At 37.3% G+C, this 23,706-nt stretch overlaps 1 protein-coding gene and 1 pseudogene across 1 annotated transcript; both read left to right on the forward strand.

Moving 5' to 3' along the window:
• Positions 1-1,613: 1,613 nt before the first annotated feature.
• On the forward strand, positions 1,614-3,132 carry LOC114167204 (hydroquinone glucosyltransferase pseudogene; annotated as a pseudogene).
• A 17,671-nt stretch (positions 3,133-20,803) lies between these two features.
• LOC114166934 (protein FAR1-RELATED SEQUENCE 5-like) lies at positions 20,804-23,379 on the forward strand. The gene is made up of 3 exons (XM_028051820.2): positions 20,804-20,834; positions 20,936-23,085; positions 23,335-23,379. The coding sequence occupies exons 1-3, from the start codon at positions 20,804-20,806 to the stop codon at positions 23,377-23,379; spliced, it is 2,226 nt and encodes a 741-aa protein (XP_027907621.2).
• Positions 23,380-23,706: the final 327 nt, after the last annotated feature.

A 23,706-nucleotide genomic window follows, 5' to 3' on the forward strand; every position in this document is an offset into this window, starting at 1 on the left:
AGATCCCACACATAATCATAATATAATAGTAGGATTGGTAGCGTCGAACAAAATCGTAACATTGTCTAAATCATCATTTTTTTTTCAATTTGATACACTATATTCTTTAGTCAATAAATTCAGCTTAAATTAAACTTAACCTTAACTAAAAAATTAATGTAATTAAAAATTTACATTATTATATGTGTTTTAAGTCAAAACCACCTTTCTACTAATTACACGAAATATTAATACAATTAAAATTTATTTTTCAAATAAAAATGAATACAACTAAGATCACGCTACAACACACTACAAAACACTACTCAATCAAAATTTAATATAATTATAATTTTTTAATTTTGCAACAACAATTTTGTACAGACACAGCATAACGTTAAGATTTATAATTATAACGTTAGTATTTAATTCTCCTATAAAGAAATATAATAACTTTGCTATTTACTATTTTTTTATAAAAAAAAATTATATTAATGTTATTTACAAATACTAGGGTTTAAAAAGAAATATAATACTTTACCTGCATTGTTTAAATCATTGAAACATATTCCAACCACTAGAAATGCATAATTCACACTTTCAATTCACTGAAGCAATTTGTCGAACAGTTTCGCTCATTTACTGTTTTCATTATGGTATTTTTGTCAAATACATGTGTTTTTCAGTGTTTTCACTGATTTAGATAAATTCATAGCATCACTTTCATGTATTTACACATTTTCACATAAAATTTCCTCCAAACATCTACACTCACACAAAGAGTTATTTAAAACAGATTTCCTTGGTTGATCTCTACTCGACATTAGAAGAGGAAAAACTAGGGTTTTTTTTTTTTTTGAATTTGACCATGACTATAAATATCCATTAAGATTGGCTACAAAATTTTATCAAGATTAATATTTTTAATTTTTAATAATTATTTGATATTTAAATAGTTTGATGAATATTGTGGTAATTAAAATTCTTTATCCAAACAATAAAATAAAAATTTACTAAATTTAAATTTCCTTAGATAAACAAAACATTTGGAAAGTAATGTAGAAAAAAAATTATTTTTATTGACTTAGTAGAAACCCTTCACAGTCAATATAAAGAAGTCCTCTATAGTGGTGACTTTTTAACCGTATGATAAAAAAGTTTTTTTCTTTTTATATTTAAAAAAAAAAAGAACTTAGATTTAACAACATGTGTAAATAACAGGGAAGGATCAAAGAGAAAGTTTTTGGTGATGCACGTGTACTACTGAGTGAGATTCACGTCAAACAATTTGTACCTTGGGCAAGTGTATACATATTTTGTTCTTAATATTACTTTCAACCTAAGACTTCCATTCAATTTAAAAATACAACAATAAAATATATTACTATCTACTTATACGTTTTACACATGCTACTGAAGGTGCAATAATTAATATAGTTGAAAACTCTACCATTCTTTTTCTAATATCACTTATTCAGACTCAGATCCAAAATTACATTATTTTACTGTCAGCGTTAAATTACTTTAATAACCACACATGCACATGCATGGAGTTAAAAGAATCCCCGAAGAATCGGTGTCAGAGTTCTATTTAATGGTTCTTCTTTCTCATCAACACAAGCTACGAACAAAACCAAAGATTTCAATGGAGAAAACAACACACATAGCAGTTATTCCTGGTATAGGCTTCACCCATTTAGCTCCCATTCTTAATTTCTCCAAACGAATTGTTCAGCTTCACCCACATTTTCATGTCACCTGCATCATTCCCTCACTCGGCTCTCTCCCAAATGCCTCAAAAGCCATTCTTCAAACTCTTCCTCCTAACATCAACCCCATTTTGCTTCCACCAGTTAACCTCAATGACCAACCACAAGAGACTCGTACAGTAATCAAAATGCATCTCGCTATCACTCGCTCTATGCAATCTATTCATCACACTCTAAAGTCCATAACCTCAAACACACCCATCGTCGCCATGCTCATTGATTATTTTGCCGTCGAAGCACTACATTTCGCTCGAGAGTTCAATATGTTGTGCTACATGTACTTCCCTTGCTCAGTCACCACACTCTCCACGTACCTCTACATGCCAAAGTTGGATGAGGAAACAACATGTGAGTACAAAGATCTGCCACATCCTGTCCAAGTACCAGGTTGTGTTCCATTTCATGGTCGGGATCTATGTTCCGTAGCACAAGATCGGAGTGCTCTCCCATACAAACTCTTTCTACAACGTGTTAAATGCATCCCTCTTGTTGATGGAGTCTTTGTTAATAGCTTCTTGGAAATGGAAAAAGGTACTATAAGAGCATTGGAAGAGGAGGGTAAAGGGTACCCTCCTGTGTATCCTGTTGGACCAATTGTCGAAACTGGGACAACTTGTACAACTGGGTCGGAGTGTCTGACATGGTTGGACAAACAACAAGATGGTTCGGTTTTGTATGTTTGTTTTGGGAGTGGTGGAACACTGTCGCAAGGCCAAATGAATGAGCTGGCACATGGTTTGGAATTGAGCAAGCACAAGTTCCTGTGGGTTGTGAGAGCACCAAGTGATGAAGCCAGTGCTGGTTATCTTGGTGGAGAAAAAGATGCAGACCCATTAGAGTTCTTGCCAAGTGGGTTCTTGGAGAGGACCAAAGAACAAGGTATGGTTGTTCCTTCATGGGTACCCCAGATTGAAATCCTTGGTCATGGTTCAGTTGGTGGGTTTTTGAGTCACTGTGGGTGGAATTCAACGCTGGAGAGTGTGGTGCATGGTGTGCCACTCATCACATGGCCACTGTTTGCAGAGCAGAGAATGAATGCGGTTGTGATGAGTGAGGGAGTGAAAGTGGGAGTGAGGGCAAGAGTGAGTGAAAATGGGTTGGTGGAAAGGGTGGAAATTGTTGAGATGATAAAGTGTTTGATGGAAGAAGAAGAAGGAATAGAAATGAGGAAGAGAATGAAAGAGTTGAAAGAAGATGCTGCTAATGCTATCAAAGAAGATGGATCTTCTACCAAAACCCTTTCTCAGTTAGCATTCAAGTGGAAAAGTTTGGCCTGCGAAAACAGGTTTTGCTGAATGCTTTAGGATCTTGGGTTTTTATGTTTTGCTTTGTAATGAATGACACCGATAGTTATGTGGATTCATGGCACCTGTACGATATTGTTTTTGCTGTAATGATCATTTGTGTGATTAGTACTATATATGTATATATGTGTGGTTATTGATTGGATTTTTCAATATCGAGTGTAGATTTAATTTTGAATATGAATTGGATTTATAATCCAAAAATCTAGTTAATCTAGTTAAAATAGATTTGGATTAAAATCCATATATTTTAATTAGATAAATTGATTTGAAAATTTTTCGATCCAATTAAAACTAGATTTAGTTCAATTTTTCGATGAGAGTAATTTCAGTAAGATAGATCTAATATATCTAATTATTAGATTCATTAAATATATATATATATATATATATATATATATATATATATATATATATTAATCAATTTGACTTGACAGGCTTAGAATGTCTCGGACCGATTCTTCGACTTAAATCAATCCAACTTGACCTTTGGCCAAAGATCCGAGAATGACTCAGGCCCACCTTTGACAAGGGTTGACTTAGGCCAACCTTCAACTGGAACAGACTTTGGTGGATCTTCAACTGAGGTCTACTCTAGTCGACCTTTGACCGGACAAACTTAGTTGACCTACAACCAAGCTAACTCGATTGACCTTCGGTTAGGCATACCTAGTCGACCATTAGTTGATCCGACTCGAGCAATATGCAGTTAGACCAACTATGCCAAACTTCAGTCGACCTTCGACTAAGGCCGACTCGATTGACCTTTAGCCAAGATTGCCTCGGTCGACCTTTGATCAGGGATGACTTGGGGCGACCCTCGACTGTCAACGACTTGAGTTGATCTTCCCATGGATTCGACTCAGTCGAGGTTGACTCGGTCGAGGTTGACTCAGGTCAACCTTCAACCAGGGTCGATGCGGGCTAACCTTCGATCGAAAGTAAGGATGGGAAAACGGGTAACTAATACTAGTTTAGCTTGAGCAACTACTAGCCCGAAAAAAATAAGTCGGGACAATCAACATATTAAACACGGGTTGAAGAACCAAACTTGTATAATTTGTCGGGTTGGTAGACTGACCTGCCAATTTTGTAGAAAACCCTAAACTCCAAAACTGAGCAAGGCAAATTTAGGGAAAAATTAGGGTAGAAAACCTTAGAAATCTAGAAAACAATAGCAAAACAAAAAATTTGAACATTTATACAACTAGAATAATCAATATAATTTGTACTCTCCTCGCCTCTAGGTCGGAATCCAATTTGGTTTCCGAGTAATACACAGTTCATCAAAGATTTTCAGAATGGTAAGTCGGATAGCTCGTCCAATGGTAAGTCGGACAGCTTAGCCAAACTTTAAAAACATGTTTGTACACAATTAGATGGCCCAACAACAGCCCAAAAGGAGGAAACGTGGCGCAGAAAGAATGCGTAAAATAAGTAGTAACTGACAAGCAAATATCCTTGGATTTTAGGAACAGCCCCTGGCGAGATTTCAGCAGAGAATAATGGAGAAGTGGGTAGGTTGGTTAGTTAAAAATCTGGCAGTAAAGTAATGACTGGAGACTGAAAGACCCTATATATACATGAGAGATTAAGGAAAAGAGGGTGAATTTTTTGAGGTGAGCGAAAAATAAAGAAGATAAAGTTGAGGGAGTTCCTTTACGACAATTAATTATCATAGTTCTGGTTTTGGTCCTTAATTTCCAGACCGAAACATTGGCGCCTACCGTGAGGCAGGTAAAACTAGCATCCATGTCCACATAAAACGATATGGCAATGACTACCCCTGGAAACAATGGAGGACATTCCCTCACCATGGAACAAATCATGCAACACATTGAAAGCTTACAGCAGAAGAATGAAGCAATGAGGAAATAGGTGAACGACGAACATACTCGAAGGCAAGAGCACGAGGCGAGACGTCGGGCCGAAATGGAAGCAGAAAGTGAACGCTTGCGGAAGGAGACATTGGAGTCCCGCCAACGCCTACAAGAATCACTACGTCAGTAGGAACAACTTTGAAAATGCAATGAGGATTTACGCACGTGGATGCGAGATCGTGGTCACCTTCAAGATTGCAACACCTTGAATAGGAGCATGAATCAAGAGGAAGGGCACCCATTTGCTAGAAGAATAATGGAGGAGTTGATTCCCCCGAATTTTATCATCCCAAATATCCCACCATTCTTTGGGGAGGTCGACCCTGAGGCCCATCTCAAAGATTTTTTAGCCTAGATGTTAATCTCAGGAGGGAGTGATGCGACTCATTGCAAAATGTTTGTAGGGACGCTCATTGGAACAACTCTCAAATGGTTCAGTAAGTTTCTCAGTGCATCCATTACATCCTTCACTGCTTTCTCTCAGGTATTCTTGGAACGTTCGCGATAAATCGGCCAAAACAGCTACAGATTGTTGACATGTTCGACATAAAGCAACGCCTAGAGGAGTCATTGAAGCAGTTCCTCAACCGCTTCTGCAATATAAGCATGGGACTCACTAACCCTAACGAGGAGATGTTAGTAGGGGCTTTTGTCAAAGGATTGCGAGCAAATCCTTTTAGCGAATCCTTAATCAGGTTGCCTGCGGTAACGTAGGCAGAGGTAAGAGGCCGAGCTACAGTACACATCAAAACGGAGGAAGCAATGCAAAAAAAAAAAGAGCGGAGGAAAAGGAAAAACGCCTGAATCCTGAATACAAGAACAAAGGTGAAGCCCCGTGACTTCAAAGAAAATGATATGTGTTAATGAGGGCTCACGCGATCGAGATAAAGGACAAACTCTCGCTAAAATGGGTAGGACCATTCCGAGTCCAAAAGGTCCTACTCGGAGGGGCATAAAAATTGGAGACGTTGGATGGAACGACCATTCTTAGGACATGGAACGCAACAAGTCTATAGTTCTATTTTAGTTAAATATTTGTCTCTGCTATTATTTCTTTAATTTTTTCTGATGTTAGAAAATTCATTTCATTTCTTAAATAAAACCTCACACTCTTTTTTGCCTTCCAACATCATTGGGTGGGTTTTTTAACGAGGTGGGTTGTTCATAATTTGGTGTGTTTGTTAACGCTCATATTTAAAGTTCCTTATTCTTGATTTTTTTGAATCTCGGTCTGACCTCGAAATGCACTTGGTAAAAATCTCAGTATGCTGAGAGCTATCTTAGTACGACCTCGTTACGCACTTGGTAAAAACCTTAGTACGTTGAGGGCTATCTCGGTCTAATCTCGCTACGCGCTTGATAAAAACCTCAGTACACTAAGGGCTATCTCAGTCCGACCTCGCTACGCGCTTGGTAAAAATCTTAGTACGTCGAGGGCTATCTTGGTCCGACCTCACTATGCGCTTGAGAAAAAACCTCTGTACGCTGAAGGCTATCACGGTTCGACCTCGTTACACGCTTGGTAAAACCCTCAGTACGCTGAGGGCTATCTCGGTCCGACCTCGCTACGTGCTTGGCAAAAATCTCATTACGTTGAGGGCTATCTTGGTCTGACCTCACTATGCGCTTGGTAAAAACCTCGGTATGCTAAGGACTATCTTGGTCCAACCTCGCTACGCGTTTGGAAAAAAAAACTCACAACGTTGAGGGCTATTTCGATCCGACCTCGCTACGCGGTTGGCAAAAACCTCATTACATTGAGGGCTATCTCGGTCTGACCTCGCTACGCGCTTGGTAAAAACCTCAGTACGTTGAGGGTTATCACGGTCTAACCTCGCTACGTATTTGGGAAAAAACTTCAGTACGCTGAGGGCTATCTCGGTTCGACCTCGCTACACGCTTGGTAAAAACTCAGTACGTTGAGGGCTATCTCGGTCCGACCTCGCTACGCACTTGGCAAAAACCTAATTACGTAGAGGGCTATCTCGGTCCGACCTCGCTACGCGCTTGGAAAAAACCTCAGTACGCTAAGGGCTTCTTGGTCCGACCGCGCTACGTGCTTGGGAAAAAACCTCAGTACGTTAAGGGCTATCTCAATTCGATCTCGTTACGTGCTAGGTAAAAACCTAAGTACGCTGAGGGCTATCTCGGTTCGATCTTGCTATGCGCTTGGTAAAAACCTCAGTACGTTGAGGGCTATCTCGGTCCGGCCTCGCTACGCGCTTGGTAAAAATCTTAGTATGCTAAGGACAATCTCGGTCCGATCACGCGCTTGGTAAAAACCTCAGTACGTTGAGGGCTATCTCGGTCTGACCTCGTTACGTGCTTGGTAAAAACCTTAGTACGCTAAGGGCTATCTGGGTTTGACCTCGCTACGCGCTTGGGAAAAAACCTCAGTACACTGAGGGCTATATCGGTCCGACCTTACTACGCGCTTGGTAAAAACCTCAGTACACTGAGGGCTATCTCGGTTCGACCTCGCTACGTGCTTAGTAAAATTCTCAGTACGCTGAGGACTATCTCGATTCGACCTCGCTATGCACTTGGTAAAAACCTCACTACGTTGAGGGCTATCTCGCTCCGACCTCGGTACACGCTTCGTAAAAACGGTTAGTACAGTTTTAAACTTGAGCCATTGGATCTAAAGCAAATAGAATATTTAATGGCTAACGTGTGTCAGGGTAGGTGAGATATAATAAATGGAGGCAGAAGTGTTACGTCATATATGTCATATCATATAAATATAAGTGTTATGCAAGAGAGGGAGCAACTCTTCATGGTACGATGCAGAGTTGGAAGGCTATGTACTCTCCTTGTCTCCAGGTCGGAATCCGATCTGGTTTTCTGAGTAATACGTGGTTCATCAAAGATTTTCATAATGGTAAGTCGGATAACTCGTCCAAACTGTAAAAAGTTTCTGTACACAAGCAGATGGCCCAACAACAGCCCAAAAAAAGCATCCCAAAATGAGGAAACATGGCGCAGAAAGAATGCATAAAATATGTAGTAACTGACAAGCAAATATCCCTAGATTTTAGGAACAACCCCTGGTGAGATTTCAAGAGAGAATAATGGAGAAGTGGATAGGTTAGTTAGCTAAAAATCTGGCACTAAGGTAACAATTGGAGACTGAAATACCTTATATATACATGAGAGATTAAGGAAAAGGGGTGAATTTTTTTGGGTAAGTGAAAAATATAGAAGAGAAAGTTGAGGGAGTTCCTTTACGGCAATTAATTATCATAGTTCTGGTTTTGGTCCTTAATTTCAGACCAGAACATAATCATAAATAAAAAACAAGGAAATTAGGTCAAAATCAAGAACCACAAAAATAAAATACAACTACTACCAAGATACAATTAATACAACTACCCAACTACTACCAAAATACTATTAATGAACTTCTAGTCTTAAACATAGCTACCCAATTAGAACAATTTAATGAACTGAATAATTATTACTAAGAAGCATTCCTATCTTTTGCATTTCTCAAGCTACCCTCGTTTAAGTTTACCAAACAGTTCATCTATTTCTAGCCCTAATAAATAAGGTTGAGAAGGTTGATAAGCTAAAGTTTCACAACATAGTGAGGTAGACCCATTCTAGTGGATCTTTTGAAAGTAGGAAAAAGGTTGACAAAAAGAAAATGCACCACACGTGAGAATAAATTTGTTCATATATACAAACGATCTACTAAGAGTTTGTCAAAGAAGTGATCCAGGGCGTGAGAAATTGGAAAAGTGAAAAGAAATAATGAGAAACCAAAGAGGGAAAAAGGAAAATGATTTCCAATTGGAAGTCCCACTATATGAAAAGGGAAATTAAGCATTGAAATTTTTTATTGCGATTGAGAGATGAAGATTCAAATAGAGTTAGGCTAATTCTTAGGCATGTGAGCACAACGATAATGAATGTAAAAAAAAAAATAAGAAAAGAGAGAAGGTGAAAAATGAAGTGGGAAATTAAAATATGTGAAAATTTATTGCAATTGATTAAAAAAAAACATCGACACATATTAGGGGTTTGAGAAACCTTCATTACACATATTTCTTACTAGAGGCTATTATAACCTATGTTAATAAATTATTAAAATTAATATATTTTGTAGTAAACTCTTATGTAACTATAACAAAAAATACAAATCACTCCTTAAAATGTTAATGTTTGATAAAACATAAGAGAAAGTTAGAAGAGAAATACTTTATTGAAAGTATAAGAATAAGTTGTTTACATAAGTGAATTATGCTTGTATATAAAGAGAAAATACAAGCAACAAAAAATAATAACATAATAGAAAATTGTAACATAAAATTATCATATAAAACCTAATATAAAATCATAACTGAAAGATATAAGCAATATCTCTAACACCCTCTCTCAAGGTGGCATGGAGATTGTGAAAGCCCAACTTGAAAGTAGTAGGTTTGGAAAGTAGTCGGATGAAGATCCTTGAGAAATGGAGAACTTTGAGAAATTGAAAATTTGAGAATTTGAGAAATTTGAGAACCTTGAGAAATTGAAGAATCATGATGGTTGTTTTTCTTTTTTGATGTTTTTTTATAGCTCTTAAATCTAGATATTTAGGAGGTATTGATCAGAAAATTGTACAATCAAAATTTTCATGGTTGATAATTGTTATCAACAAGAAAGAGATATAAAAGAATAAACACATTATTTTTTTACAATGAAGAAAGAAAGGGTGAGGAGAAGTACAACTCATCATGAATAAAGCGACAAAGAGAAGGTAGTTACGGAAGATGTGGAAGGTATATTTCATCTGATACCATGTTAGTATTAGATAAAACACAAATAAGAGAAAGTTAGAAGAGAAAGTATGAGAAAATTTTTTTTACATAAGTTAATTATGCTTGTATATAAAGAGAAAATAAAAACAACAGAAAATAATAACATAATAAAAAATCATAACAGAAAATTGTAATATAAAACTTAACATAAAATCATAACCAAAAAATATCAACAATATCTCTAACCTAAAATACCATTTGAAAATATTTACAAAAGTAATGAAAATTCTCTCTTACCTACAACTCAAACACATGCTTAGTTATCAATACAGAATACATAAGAAAAAGTGAATTATTACTAGGACTATGACAAATTTACAATTGAAAAATAAAAATTTATAACATGATTGTATCTTTTATTAATATTGAACACTTATTTTTTTCAACAAGAAAAGAAAATGTAATGTGTAATGTACTCTAAGAAAATCCTTTTTTGGAAAATCACTAAGTTCTGTATAAAATTCTTGAAAAGTGTTCTTAAAAAACTCGAAAGGTTTTTTTAAATCAGTTTGAAATTGCTTATAGATATTAAAAATTAGGCTTAAATACCTTTTTCGTCCTCATTTTTTGTAGTGTTTGTTGCGGATGGTCCTCATTTTTGCATTTCGTGTTTTATTTGGTCCATTTTTGTGACACCGTTTAAATGAGTAACGGAGGTTGCATTAGGGTGTGGTTACATGTACTGTACAGGTGGCTAATTAACGTTAACTTTTCAATTTGGAGGAAATTTTGCAATTAGGGCTTGAGTTGGATTGCAGTCACGTTCTTCATCGTTGGAGGCGATTTCTTCATCTTCGTCTTTCTTGAGCTCGGATTTGCAGAGGAAGCAGCTAATACTTGCCATTTCATCGTTGGATTGTTGTCGTGCTCTTCATTTCAATTTTCCAGTTAATCATCATCAACAAGGTAAGTGGGTTTAGGGTTTTATGGGTTGTGTTTGCTCCTGGGTTAGGGTTTTCGTAATTCTATTTTGGGGTTTGTTTGTGCTTGGATTGTTGTGATGTTCTACATGATTTCTAAATTACTTCCATGATTTTGTGTAGTTTGTATTTGTAGGTGGGGTTCAGTGGGATATTATTTTAGTTGGTTTGTTTATCGGTTGTCGGTGCTGGTGTAATGGTCCTCATTATTTTATTTGTAATTGATTGTAGCAGTGGTCCCCTATTGCGTTAAAGTAGGCTTAATAATACATCTTTTTTGTCTGTTTAATTTACTTTAGGGCAATGAGTGATGATAGGTTCGATGTTGTTGTCCACCACAGTGGTATTTTCGTACAAAATCGTGGGTTGCATTGTATGAATGGGGAAAAATCAACGTGGTCATGCAATCCGAATAGGTGGAGTTACTTTGAAGTTATAAATGCAATTAAGGAGATTGGGTATGTTAACATTAAGGGGATGTGGTATGTTGTCGAAAGAATATTTCACCTATTGCCAGATGACAATGGTGCTATAAATATGGTTAATGGTTCTAGGCGTTATGATGAGGTTCATTTGTTTGTGGTTCATGGTGTGGATGAAGCAGAGACAGTAGATGGTGTTGATGAAGAAGAGGTAGGTAATAATGTGCATGAAGATAAAATTGTATACCTCTGTGATGTTAACAATTAAAAAGCTCAATATTGATGCTTACAGATACCTTATTGTTATACCTCCAGGTATCTCTCCTGTACAAATACCTGATTTCTGTACAAATACCTTATTCATGTGCATATCAATATTGACGCCATTATTCATGTAAGTTCTGGTCCAAATCTAGATTTAGTGGTCGAGCCATATGCGACACAATTGTCAATAATATGAATGAAGCTTTTAATAGTGTCATAATGGATGCAAGAGGCAAACCCATAATCACCATGCTCGAGACAACTCTCATTACACAACTTTATATTTAAGAAACCATCTAAAAAACTCATACATTTTACACAAATGATCATTTTACGCTACAAACAATATCATGCACACGTGCCATGAATCCACAGAATTATTGGTGTCATTACAAAGAAAAATCAAACAGAAAAAGCAATAAAGCAAAGATCCAAAAACATTCAGCAAAACCTGTTTTCTCATACCAAAATTTTCCACTTGAATGCTAACTGAGAAAGGGTGTTTGATGAAGATCCATTTTCTTTGATAGCATTTGTGGCAGTGGCAGCTTCTTTCAACTCCTTCATTCTCTTCCTCATTTCTCTTCCTTCTTCTTCTTCCATCAAACACTTTATCATCTCAACAATTTCCACCCTTTCCACCAACCCATTTTCACTCACTCTTCCCCTCACTCCCACTTTCACTCCCTCACTCATCACAACCGCATTCATTCTCTGCTCAGCAAACAATGGCCATCTGACTTTAATCAATTAATTAATGGAAAATGTTACAGTTACTACCCAATTTGACTACCGAATTGACTACCTTACGTGGAATTAAATTTTTCATTTTTTTTGATTGAAAGAAGTGGAGTGGCACGTGAGTGAAGAAATCTGAACTTAAGTGCCCCTTTCACGTGTTGCCGTCAACTAACGGGCATTTTGTGAAATTGAAAAAAGAGGGAAAAAGTTTCACTTCGCAGACATTTGCAGAAACTTCACGGGTTCCATACCAACACTTTTGTTCTCCACCGCTCCATCGCACCTCTGAACTGCCACACCTCTTCGAAGTCCACAGCGCAGGCACGAAGTCCATCTTCCATTTCGAAAATCCACCACCACGACGAAGTCTGCCGTCCTTGCGAAGACCACCAAGCCTTCGAAGTTCCCCGTCCCTGCGAGGTCCCCCGTCCGTGCGCAGTCCACCGTTTTGGTGGTCTCCTTCGAAAATCCACCGCCCCTAAACACGGAAAGGTAACTTCTTTGTGCTGCTGTGTGTATGGTAAGTGTTTAGGGTTTTCCGGTGAAAGGGATGATTTAAGATTTTCATGATAATCATTGTGTTGAATGTAGGTTTTGATTGGTAGTGTGTTATTTAATTGTAATATTGACGGGATGATTTCTTATGAATTTGTGGTGACTGCATTTGTGTTTTCAGGTCAAAAATATGAGTCAAGTTAGTGAAGGAAGCGATTTTAGTGTTGACCGGAAGGTATGATATTTTTTTAATTCATTTTGTTTTGAATGTGTGTTTGATTAAAATTGCTATAACTAGTTTTTTTTTTGTGTTGATCCAGATTTGTTTTAGGCATTCATGCCGAACCAAATTTATTGGTAGTTTGAATAAGAAGTTAACAAACGATCAAAAGTCATTTATTGAGGCAACACCATTTGCATGGTTGGTTGAGTTGAAAGAGTCTGTGAAGATATCTAGGAATCTGTTGAGTCTGTTAATTAGTCGGTGGGTTGAAAGGCTGGGGGGGTTTGACATGGGTACAAAAGTTGTTGCTTTTAGCTTATTAAACGTATGTGTTGGTCTTGGTTTGAGGGTAGTTGGGCAGAACATTGATTTAACCCGAGAAGGCTTAGATAGTCATTGCAAGAAGTTATTTGGACCTAAAAAAGTTGTTGATGTTGAAATGGTATATGACTACCTATTAAAACATAGTAAACATCTAGAAGTTAATGATTTTTGTAAGCTTTATCTTTTGTTAGGAATTTCTGAGTTTTTGTTAGCCAATCGTAGTGGCAGAGTATTTTCTATTTTGTTCAACATTGTTGATGACGTTTGTAGTATTGGGAAATATAATTGGGGTGGTGTGGTGTATGAGTATTTGGTTGGAAGCATTTGTGAAGCTAAAATGTTGATGAGAGATAAACCAGGTTCAAAAAACTTCCATGTTATGGGATGTGTTTACTTGTTACAGGTACCATATCTTTAACTTGGTTGATTTTCCATTTCATGAGATAAAAGTAAGTGGTGAAGAGTTGTGACTAATTTTCCTTTAAAATGTTCTAGTTATGGTCGTTCGACCATTTTCTGATGTCCAACTCAAAGGAACGGCGTCCAACTACCAAGTTCCCTAGAATCTTGCATTGGATGGAAGTGAAAGTAGGGGACTATGTAATTAAAAGGAGTGTGCATAGAAACATGGTAGGCTGTTTGACATGATTGATGTTAAGCTTTTCTTAATTATGTGATTAGTACTTGTTGAGAGTTTTTTTGAATTTCTTGCAGGTTGTTTCAGATGTTGCTGCCTCTGCAGAAGAGCTCAACAATACCTTTGTGAAAGAAGGTTTTGAGGAATTTGGACGTGGAAGTAAGGGTGGCAGAAAAGATGAGTTAATGGAACTTGTTGAACGTCAAGAACAAATCTTGGGTGAAATTCAAAAAGAAGTTTTTGAGTTGAAAGCAAATATGAGTGACAGGAAGAAGCAAGGACATGATGAGGTTGAAGATAATTATTATCAATGGGATGAATCTAGTGTTGCTGACATAGGTGAAGAAAAATTCAGTGAGATTGGTGAACATAAATCTGGGGATATTGATGAAGGTAATTTTGTTGAGACATCGACGGATCAACTTGGCAAAGAAGAAGATGGTGTACATCATGATGGCAAGGAAATACAACAAAGCAATATGTATGTAAGACGCAGGGATGGTCCAAGGAAGCGTTTCAAGAGTATTGCAATAAGAACTCCGTTTGCAACGTATAGCAGGAGGAAACGCAGTCAATAGTTGATTTAGATGAATGTTGTTTTGTGTTATTAAGAGTTCAGCTTGGATTATGTTAATTTGACATATGGTAATTGTGAAACAATTGTATTTCATACAACTTTGTTGAAATTCTTAGTGAAATCTTGTTACTGATATTCAATTGTTTTGATTAGGATACATATTTTGGTTTGTGAAATAATATTGAAGTGAATACAACATATTGTATTTTATAATTTTTTGCAATGGAACCCAAACAGCAGACCTCACTTCATAATTTTGTGCAAAATGTTATGGCCACGTCACCAGATAAAACATCAGGGGTCAACAGATTATTCATTCAATGATAGGATGAGTGTGCTGAAGCACTTGTGGGCTAATTCTTTCTGACCTTTTTGTTCTAGGAGTGTATATACCTACTCTAATTGTGATTGAGGTATTCCCTTACATCCTTAAGGTATCAGTTGTGGACATCCTTACAACATAGCAGGGGTGAATAAGTTGTGCAAAAAGTTCAGGGAAGGTCACCAGTTATCAATTGTGTGGTCACCAGATATTTCTTACATACCTAATTTAGGTGTGGTGAATTTATGTGGACCAATTATGTGGCACCAATATTTATTAGGTTCAACATCCCTTACACACATGCTTTGAGGGACATACTTGTCACCGTAAGTGGGGAAAAATTTTGCTGTCCATACAACAGGCCCCAATTCATTTTTTTTGTACAAAATGTAGTCGGCAGGTCAGCAGATAAAACATCAGGGGTCAACAGGTAATTCAGTCAATGTTAGGATGTGTGTGCTGAAGCACTTGTGGGCTAATTATTTTTGACCTTTTTGTAGTAGGAGTGTATATACCTACTCTAAAATTGATTGAGGTATTCCCTTACATCCTTAAGGTTTTGAGTTGTGGACATCCTTACAACATAGCAGGGGTGAATAAGTTGTGCAAAAAGTTCAGGGAAGGTCACCAGTTATCAATTGTGTGGTCACCAGATATTTCTTACAGACCTAATTTATGTGTGGTGAATTATGCGGACCAATTATGTGGCACCAATATTTATTAGGTTCAACATCCCTTACACACATGCTTTGAGGGACATACTTGTCACCGTAAGTGGGGAAAAATTTTGTTGTCCATACAACAGACCCCAATTCATTTTTTTTGTACAAAATGTTGTCGGCAGGTCAGCAGATAAAACATCAGGGGTCAACAGGTAATTCAGTCAATGTTAGGATGTGTGTGCTGAAGCACTTGTGGGCTAATTATTTTTGACCTTTTTGTAGTAGGAGTGTATATACCTACTCTAAAATTGATTGAGGTATTCCCTTACATCCTTAAGGTTTTGAGTTGTGGACATCCTTACAACATAGCAGGGGTGAATAAGTTGTGCAAAAAGTTCAGGGAAGGTCACCAGTTATCAATTGTGTGGTCACCAGATATTTCTTACAGACCTAATTTATGTGTGGTGAATTATGCGGACCAATTATGTGGCACCAATATTTATTAGGTTCAACATCCCTTACACACATGCTTTGAGGGACATACTTGTCACCGTAAGTGGGGAAAAATTTTGCTGTCCATACAACAGGCCCCAATTCATTTTTTTTGTACAAAATGTAGTCGGCAGGTCAGCAGATAAAACATCAGGGGTCAACAGGTAATTCAGTCAATGTTAGGATGTGTGTGCTGAAGCACTTGTGGGCTAATTATTTTTGACCTTTTTGTAGTAGGAGTGTATATACCTACTCTAAAATTGATTGAGGTATTCCCTTACATCCTTAAGGTTTTGAGTTGTGGACATCCTTACAACATAGCAGGGGTGAATAAGTTGTGCAAAAAGTTCAGGGAAGGTCACCAGTTATCAATTGTGTGGTCACCAGATATTTCTTACAGACCTAATTTATGTGTGGTGAATTATGCGGACCAATTATGTGGCACCAATATTTATTAGGTTCAACATCCCTTACACACATGCTTTGAGGGACATACTTGTCACCGTAAGTTGGGAAAAATTTTGTTGTCCATACAACAGACCCCAATTCATTTTTTTTGTACAAAATGTTGTCGGCAGGTCAGCAGATAAAACATCAGGGGTCAACAGGTAATTCAGTCAATGTTAGGATGTGTGTGCTGAAGCACTTGTGGGCTAATTATTTTTGACCTTTTTGTAGTAGGAGTGTATATACCTACTCTAAAATTGATTGAGGTATTCCCTTACATCCTTAAGGTTTTGAGTTGTGGACATCCTTACAACATAGCAGGGGTGAATAAGTTGTGCAAAAAGTTCAGGGAAGGTCACCAGTTATCAATTGTGTGGTCACCAGATATTTCTTACAGACCTAATTTATGTGTGGTGAATTATGCGGACCAATTATGTGGCACCAATATTTATTAGGTTCAACATCCCTTACACACATGCTTTGAGGGACATACTTGTCACCGTAAGTGGGGAAAAATTTTGTTGGCCATACAACAGACCCCAATTCATTTTTTTTGTACAAAATGTTGTCGGCAGGTCAGCAGATAAAACATCAGGGGTCAACAGGTAATTCAGTCAATGTTAGGATGTGTGTGCTGAAGCACTTGTGGGCTAATTATTTTTGACCTTTTTGTAGTAGGAGGGTATATACCTACTCTAAAATTGATTGAGGTATTCCCTTACATCCTTAAGGTTTTGAGTTGTGGACATCCTTACAACATAGCAGGGGTGAATAAGTTGTGCAAAAAGTTCAGGGAAGGTCACCAGTTATCAATTGTGTGGTCACCAGATATTTCTTACAGACCTAATTTATGTGTGGTGAATTATGCGGACCAATTATGTGGCACCAATATTTATTAGGTTCAACATCCCTTACACACATGCTTTGAGGGACATACTTGTCACCGTAAGTGAGGAAAAATTTTGTTGTCCATACAACAGACCCCAATTCATTTTTTTTGTACAAAATGTTGTCGGCAGGTCAGCAGATAAAACATCAGGGGTCAACAGGTAATTCAGTCAATGTTAGGATGTGTGTGCTGAAGCACTTGTGGGCTAATTATTTTTGACCTTTTTGTAGTAGGAGTGTATATACCTACTCTAAAATTGATTGAGGTATTCCCTTACATCCTTAAGGTTTTGAGTTGTGGACATCCTTACAACATAGCAGGGGTGAATAAGTTGTGCAAAAAGTTCAGGGAAGGTCACCAGTTATCAATTGTGTGGTCACCAGATATTTCTTACAGACCTAATTTATGTGTGGTGAATTATGCGAACCAATTATGTGGCACCAATATTTATTAGGTTCAACATCCCTTACACACATGCTTTGAGGGACATACTTGTCACCGTAAGTGGGGAAAAATTTTGCTGTCCATACAACAGACCCCAATTCATTTTTTTTGTACAAAATGTAGTCGGCAGGTCAGCAGATAAAACATCAGGGGTCAACAGGTAATTCGGTCAATGTTAGGATGTGTGTGCTGAAGCACTTGTGGGCTAATTATTTTTGACCTTTTTCTAGTAGGAGTGTATATACCTACTCTAAAATTGATTGAGGTATTCCCTTACATCCTTAAGGTTTTGAGTTGTGGACATCCTTACAACATAGCAGGGGTGAATAAGTTGTGCAAAAAGTTCAGGGAAGGTCACCAGTTATCAATTGTGTGGTCACCAGATATTTCTTACAGACCTAATTTATGTGTGGTGAATTATGCGAACCAATTATGTGGCACCAATATTTATTAGGTTCAACATCCCTTACACACATGCTTTGAGGGACATACTTGTCACCGTAAGTGGGGAAAAATTTTGCTGTCCATACAACAGACCCCAATTCATTTTTTTTGTACAAAATGTAGTCGGCAGGTCAGCAGATAAAACATCAGGGGTCAACAGGTAATTCAGTCAATGTTAGGATGTGTGTGCTGAAGCACTTGTGGGCTAATTATTTTTGACCTTTTTGTAGTAGGAGTGTATATACCTACTCTAAAATTGATTGAGGTATTCCCTTACATCCTTAAGGTTTTGAGTTGTGGACATCCTTACAACATAGCAGGGGTGAATAAGTTGTGCAAAAAGTTCAGGGAAGGTCACCAGTTATCAATTGTGTGGTCACCAGATATTTCTTACAGACCTAATTTATGTGTGGTGAATTATGTGGACCAATTATGTGGCACCAATATTTATTAGGTTCAACATCCCTTACACACATGCTTTGAGGGTCATTCTTGTCACCGTAAGTGGGGAAAAATTTTGTTGCCCATACAACAGACCCCAATTAATTTTTTTTGTACAAAATGTTGTGGGTAAGTCACCAGATAAAACATCAGGGGTCAACAGATTATTCAGTCGGAGTGTGCAGAAATATCATATGCAGTTCGATTTTATCAGAGAATGTTGCTTAGGTGAATAAAGAGATCTGCATAATAACAACAATAATAGACAGTTACTACATTTCTTTAACCAAATATTGTTTGATAGTTCAAAGTACAAACAACAACATTCAATGCTTAATCAAAATTTAAATAGCATGGAAATAAAATACATCAAATAGTTTTGAGCTAACTATGTGAAATATTATCCAAGGCAGATGATTCATCCTTAGAGGTCTCCCCCAGTTCATAAGAAGGACTTTGAGTTGAGGGAGAAATCATCTTCTGTAGTATTTCGTCCACATTGGCCGACACAGGTGGTGGGTTGTTGGTGTCGACATTTGCCCCGATATTATGATCCATATTTATGTTTTGATTTACGTTTAAATCAGATTGCACATTTGTCTCCTTATTTTGATCGACAGTTTTTTTCGGAACATAGTTAAGTCGCACCACAGGCAAAGAAGCCTTTACTTCTTCTTCAGTTGGAGGGCTAATGTTATATTTGAAAACCTATTAAACAGAAAAATGAGAAAAGTGTATCAAATTCAACCATCTGTACAAGTGAAGAAAAAACTAAATTATGTGTTGTTATTTTATTTACCTTGACAATGTTCCTTAGAGTGATATTTAGGTATTGAATCAGTCGAGGATGCTTGAAGACGGCAACCTACACATTCAATATGCATGCACTTTTAGCAAGAGTAGTTTACGATGATTACAAATAATATTTAAAAAAATGTGTGCCTTGTTTTTATACTTCTTTCAATAGCAGAACAGATCCAACAGCAACATCTGAACCAAATTCAGCATCCTTAAGCACTTTATTGTGGATGCTAGCTTTCGCGATATCAGATGGGTCCTAATATAGTCATGTTGAACATAAGTGATATATCATAAAGAATGAGTACATCACAATCGCTTAAAACAAACTAACCTTCATAGTGATAAGCATGTCACCAAGCCCGTTTGGCTTACATTCTTTGACTACACAAGCCATAAAGGGCATTCTTTCCAATGATTTCCTTTGTGACAATGGAGTTATATTTTTAATGTCTCTATCCTGAACCAGAGCTACGGGATAAATGATGAAATCAGTCATTAAAGTAATATCATGGAGATATATTTTGAGAACTAATTTAGTAGGACGACAAGGACACTAACCATGGTGTTTGATGAACTGCTCTGCCCACTTCCAAGCATTTGAGTAAAAATCACGTGCATGACTCGCAGCAGCCATTTTGTTCATAAACTCTTGTGTATTGTGTGCTTCATCTAATTGCCTGTTAAGGATAACAGCCTGGGCGTTTGCAGCTGGTCCAGGGATGAAAGTTGTGGCTGAGTTCGACCTTTCTAGAAATTTTTTGAGAACCTCGTCATCTACCGCCAATGCCTCCCACGGATCCATTATTGAAACAAGATGGACTTCCCTTTAGAAGTGGGTTGAGAAAACTTTGAAGTAAACCTTCCCAATACGAGATGTACTTACGACGTTTAGAGATACTTAGCCAGGTCATCTTACTGTTATATATGGAAAAATATAATGCAGAATTACAACTTTGCCCTTCACTTGCTTTTTGAACACGCCAAACTTAATGCATACCATTCAAGCTGTTCTGTTTCATTGCATTGGACGCGTCCCTCCACCCACCACCCTAAAATCATTTCGCAGCATTAAATGGGTTTTATTGCATTGCATTGAACCACCGTCTTAGAAATTAGGGTTTCATTGAAGCAAAATAATAACATGGAAATGAGCAATAAATGTTGAAGGACTACTTCCCAACTGCTCAAACAAGTTTACTGCAAACCATCAAACAATGTAAGTGTTTCGTTTCCATTTATTTATTTCAGATGCCATTTCGTACGAAACCTTATTTAATGAACACTGAACCACTGATGCGAGGGTTTTTGTATAAATTTTCTTCAATGGATGTCTCATGAAAGAACTTTTCCACACTTATGAAAAAACTATTAATGCTCATCGTTATAAAGATCAAATTTTTATGTTGAAAACGAAGGAATCCTTTTAATATATTAACTTTTAAGCAACTTGTATGGTCATGAGTTATATGATAACATACATACATGGGCTCTCATCATGATATTCGATTTTTTGAATAACAGATGGAGGACGATGAACAAAACAACGTTATGGGTTTGGAGGACATAACTTTATTACACATAGAGGGGGGTACAGGAAGTGTGACTCAAGAGCACTGCAATGATGACTACCATCATCAAAGCACTTTGATGAAGTTCTGTGTCCATATGTTGGGATGATTTTCGAAAGTGCTGATGAAGTGAAGAATTATTACAGAGAGTACGCAATTAAATCAGGTTTTGGAATTAGAATAAGAACATCTAAAAAGGACGTTGACAACCAAATGTGTTACTTAAAGTTAGTTTGTTCCCGTGAGGGGAAGTGTGTGTCTTCCATTCCACCTGAAATGAAGACTCTTCTAACACAAAGAAAGCAATGTCCAGCACGCATGACAGCAGTTCGAAAGCAAGATATGTGGATGATTAACAGTGTGATAGATGAACATAACCATGACGTTAGTCCAACAAAATCCAGGCTTATTCGTGGGAATAGAAAGCTGAATATGCAAGTCAAAAGGACCCTTGACCTAAATGACCAAGCCGGTGTTCGCATTAATAAGAGCTTTCGGTCCTTGGTGTGTGATGCAGGGGGATTTGAAAATTTACAATTTGTGGAACGAGACGCTAGGAACTACATTGGTAAGCAAAGACGTGCATTAGGGAAGGAAGGTGACGGACAAGCTTTGTTAAACCACTTTTCAGCTATGAGGGAATTGAATAAAGATTTCTTTTTTGAAATTGATATGGATCCAGATAATCGCATTAGCAACGTATTTTGGGCTGATGCTAGGAGTAGGGCTGCCTTTATGGAGTTTGGGGATGTTGTATCATTTGATACAACGTACTTAACCAATAAGTACGACATGCCATTTGCACCATTTGTTGGGGTTAATCACCATGGTCATTCAATCTTACTAGGTTGTGGACTTCTATCTGCAGAAGACAGTAGTACATTTGTGTGGCTATTTCGATGTTGGTTGCGATGCATGGGAAATAAATCCCCTGAAGGCATTGTCACTGATCAGTGCAAGGCTATGCAAAATGCAATCCAAATGGTCTTCCCCAACACACGACATCGTTGGTGCCTTTGGCACATAATGAAGAAACTTCCCGAAAAATTGATTGGTTATACAAACTACAAGGAAATCAAGCATACCATGAAGCAATTGGTGTATGAATCATCTACTGCAGAGGATTTTGAGAGTGGATGGAATAATTTCATTGAACTGTATGACCTAGAACTAAATGAATGGTTGCACACCCTATTTGAAGAAAGGCATCGATGGGTGCCATGTTATTTGAAATGTGATTTTTGGGCTGGTATGTCGACAACACAAAGAAGTGAGGGGATGAACGCCTTTTTTGATGGGTTCATTAACTCTACAACCACACTCCAACAATTTGTGGTTCAATATGACAACGCCCTTCGTTCCAAGGCAGAGAAGGAGTACGAGGCGGACTTCAATTCTGTTAATACTACCATTCCCTGTGGATCTCAATCATTTATCGAGAGGCAATTTCAGGAGGAATACACTCATGCAAAATTTGGGGAAGTGCAAAACGAATTTCGGTGCAAAATGAACTGTAACGTGAAAAATGTTGTATTTGATGGGATTAGGACAAAATATTTTGTCAAAGAAGCTTTGATATGGAAAGACGAAAGTGCAGACAAGATGCATGAAGTTATATTTGATCCTTCAACAAAAGACATTGAATGCTCTTGTCGACTGTTTGAGTTTAGAGGTATTCTTTGTCGACACAGCCTAATGGTCCTTGCACAAGAAGATGTTAGATGTGTTTCACAAAAGTATATTCTTGGTCGGTGGAGTAAACGGATACGTAGAAGGCATACTTTGATACGAGCATCATACAACACTAAGAAAGACGAACCAAATGTTAAGAGGTATGACTTTTTGTGTAAGAAATTTTATGACATTGCTGAGCTTGCATGTGAAAGTCAAAGTGGAACAGACTTCCTTGTTGACCAACTGGAGTCGTTGTCAAAAAATGCATCCATAAGAGATGCGGGAGCAACTTCATTAGGGGCTCAAAAAGACATGTCTTCTACACCTAATACTGCAGTTGAACACAACAATATACTAAGCCCAGTCCATGTCAAAAGAAAGGGTCGACCACGAGGATTAAGGATGCAATCAACCGTTGAAAAGATTGGCAAAAAAAATATATGTAAGGCTGCAAGGAACAAAGCATGTAGGGATGGAATCTCAGTCCATCACAGTGACCTTGGGACTTCTACTAAACAATCTACTGGTGCAGAAATGAATGGAAGAGATATAAACAACATGGTAAGTTTTATTGTAATAAGTAGGTTTACTGAGTTATACAAAGTCATTAATTATTTTAAATCATGCAATTGCCAGGTTTGTGATTTGCAGTGCACGGGCTTTGTATCCTTGTTAACATCAGTAGAAAGCACAAAACTTTGTCATGAAAGTCAACACATTTTTAGGTGAGATTCAGATCTGAGATCTTTAATTAAAAATACACTTCATCACTACTACCTATTATGACAGTAGGTTTTTTGTTACGTGCAGGAACTAGTTTGCAAAGAAAATCTACTTTTGGATTGGTTGACCTAATCAACATGGCATAACCAAACACCTTTTGATTTTGGATTATGTGTTTGTGAATGACATGTTTAGTTATGGACATAATTATTTTGCTTTCAATTTCAATGTGGGTGACCTTCACTGCAGTGTATCCTTGTACAAAAATATTGTCATGGGTCACCACTTATTTTGTCAAGACTCATCACATTTCGCCAATGCTGACAAATGTTATTAAAAACGTTTACCCTACAATTATTTTGATGGATGTATTTTATTGCATTTAAAATGCATGTGGAAGGAATGGTAGTTTTCGAGTGGATATATGGTGATTTTTATTCATCTCGCTTGCACAACAGA

Source organism: Vigna unguiculata, chromosome 10, assembly GCF_037176805.1.
Source record: "Vigna unguiculata cultivar grain cowpea cultivar isolate G323 ecotype 2 chromosome 10, ASM3717680v1, whole genome shotgun sequence".
In the NCBI taxonomy this organism is placed as follows: domain Eukaryota; kingdom Viridiplantae; phylum Streptophyta; class Magnoliopsida; order Fabales; family Fabaceae; genus Vigna; species Vigna unguiculata.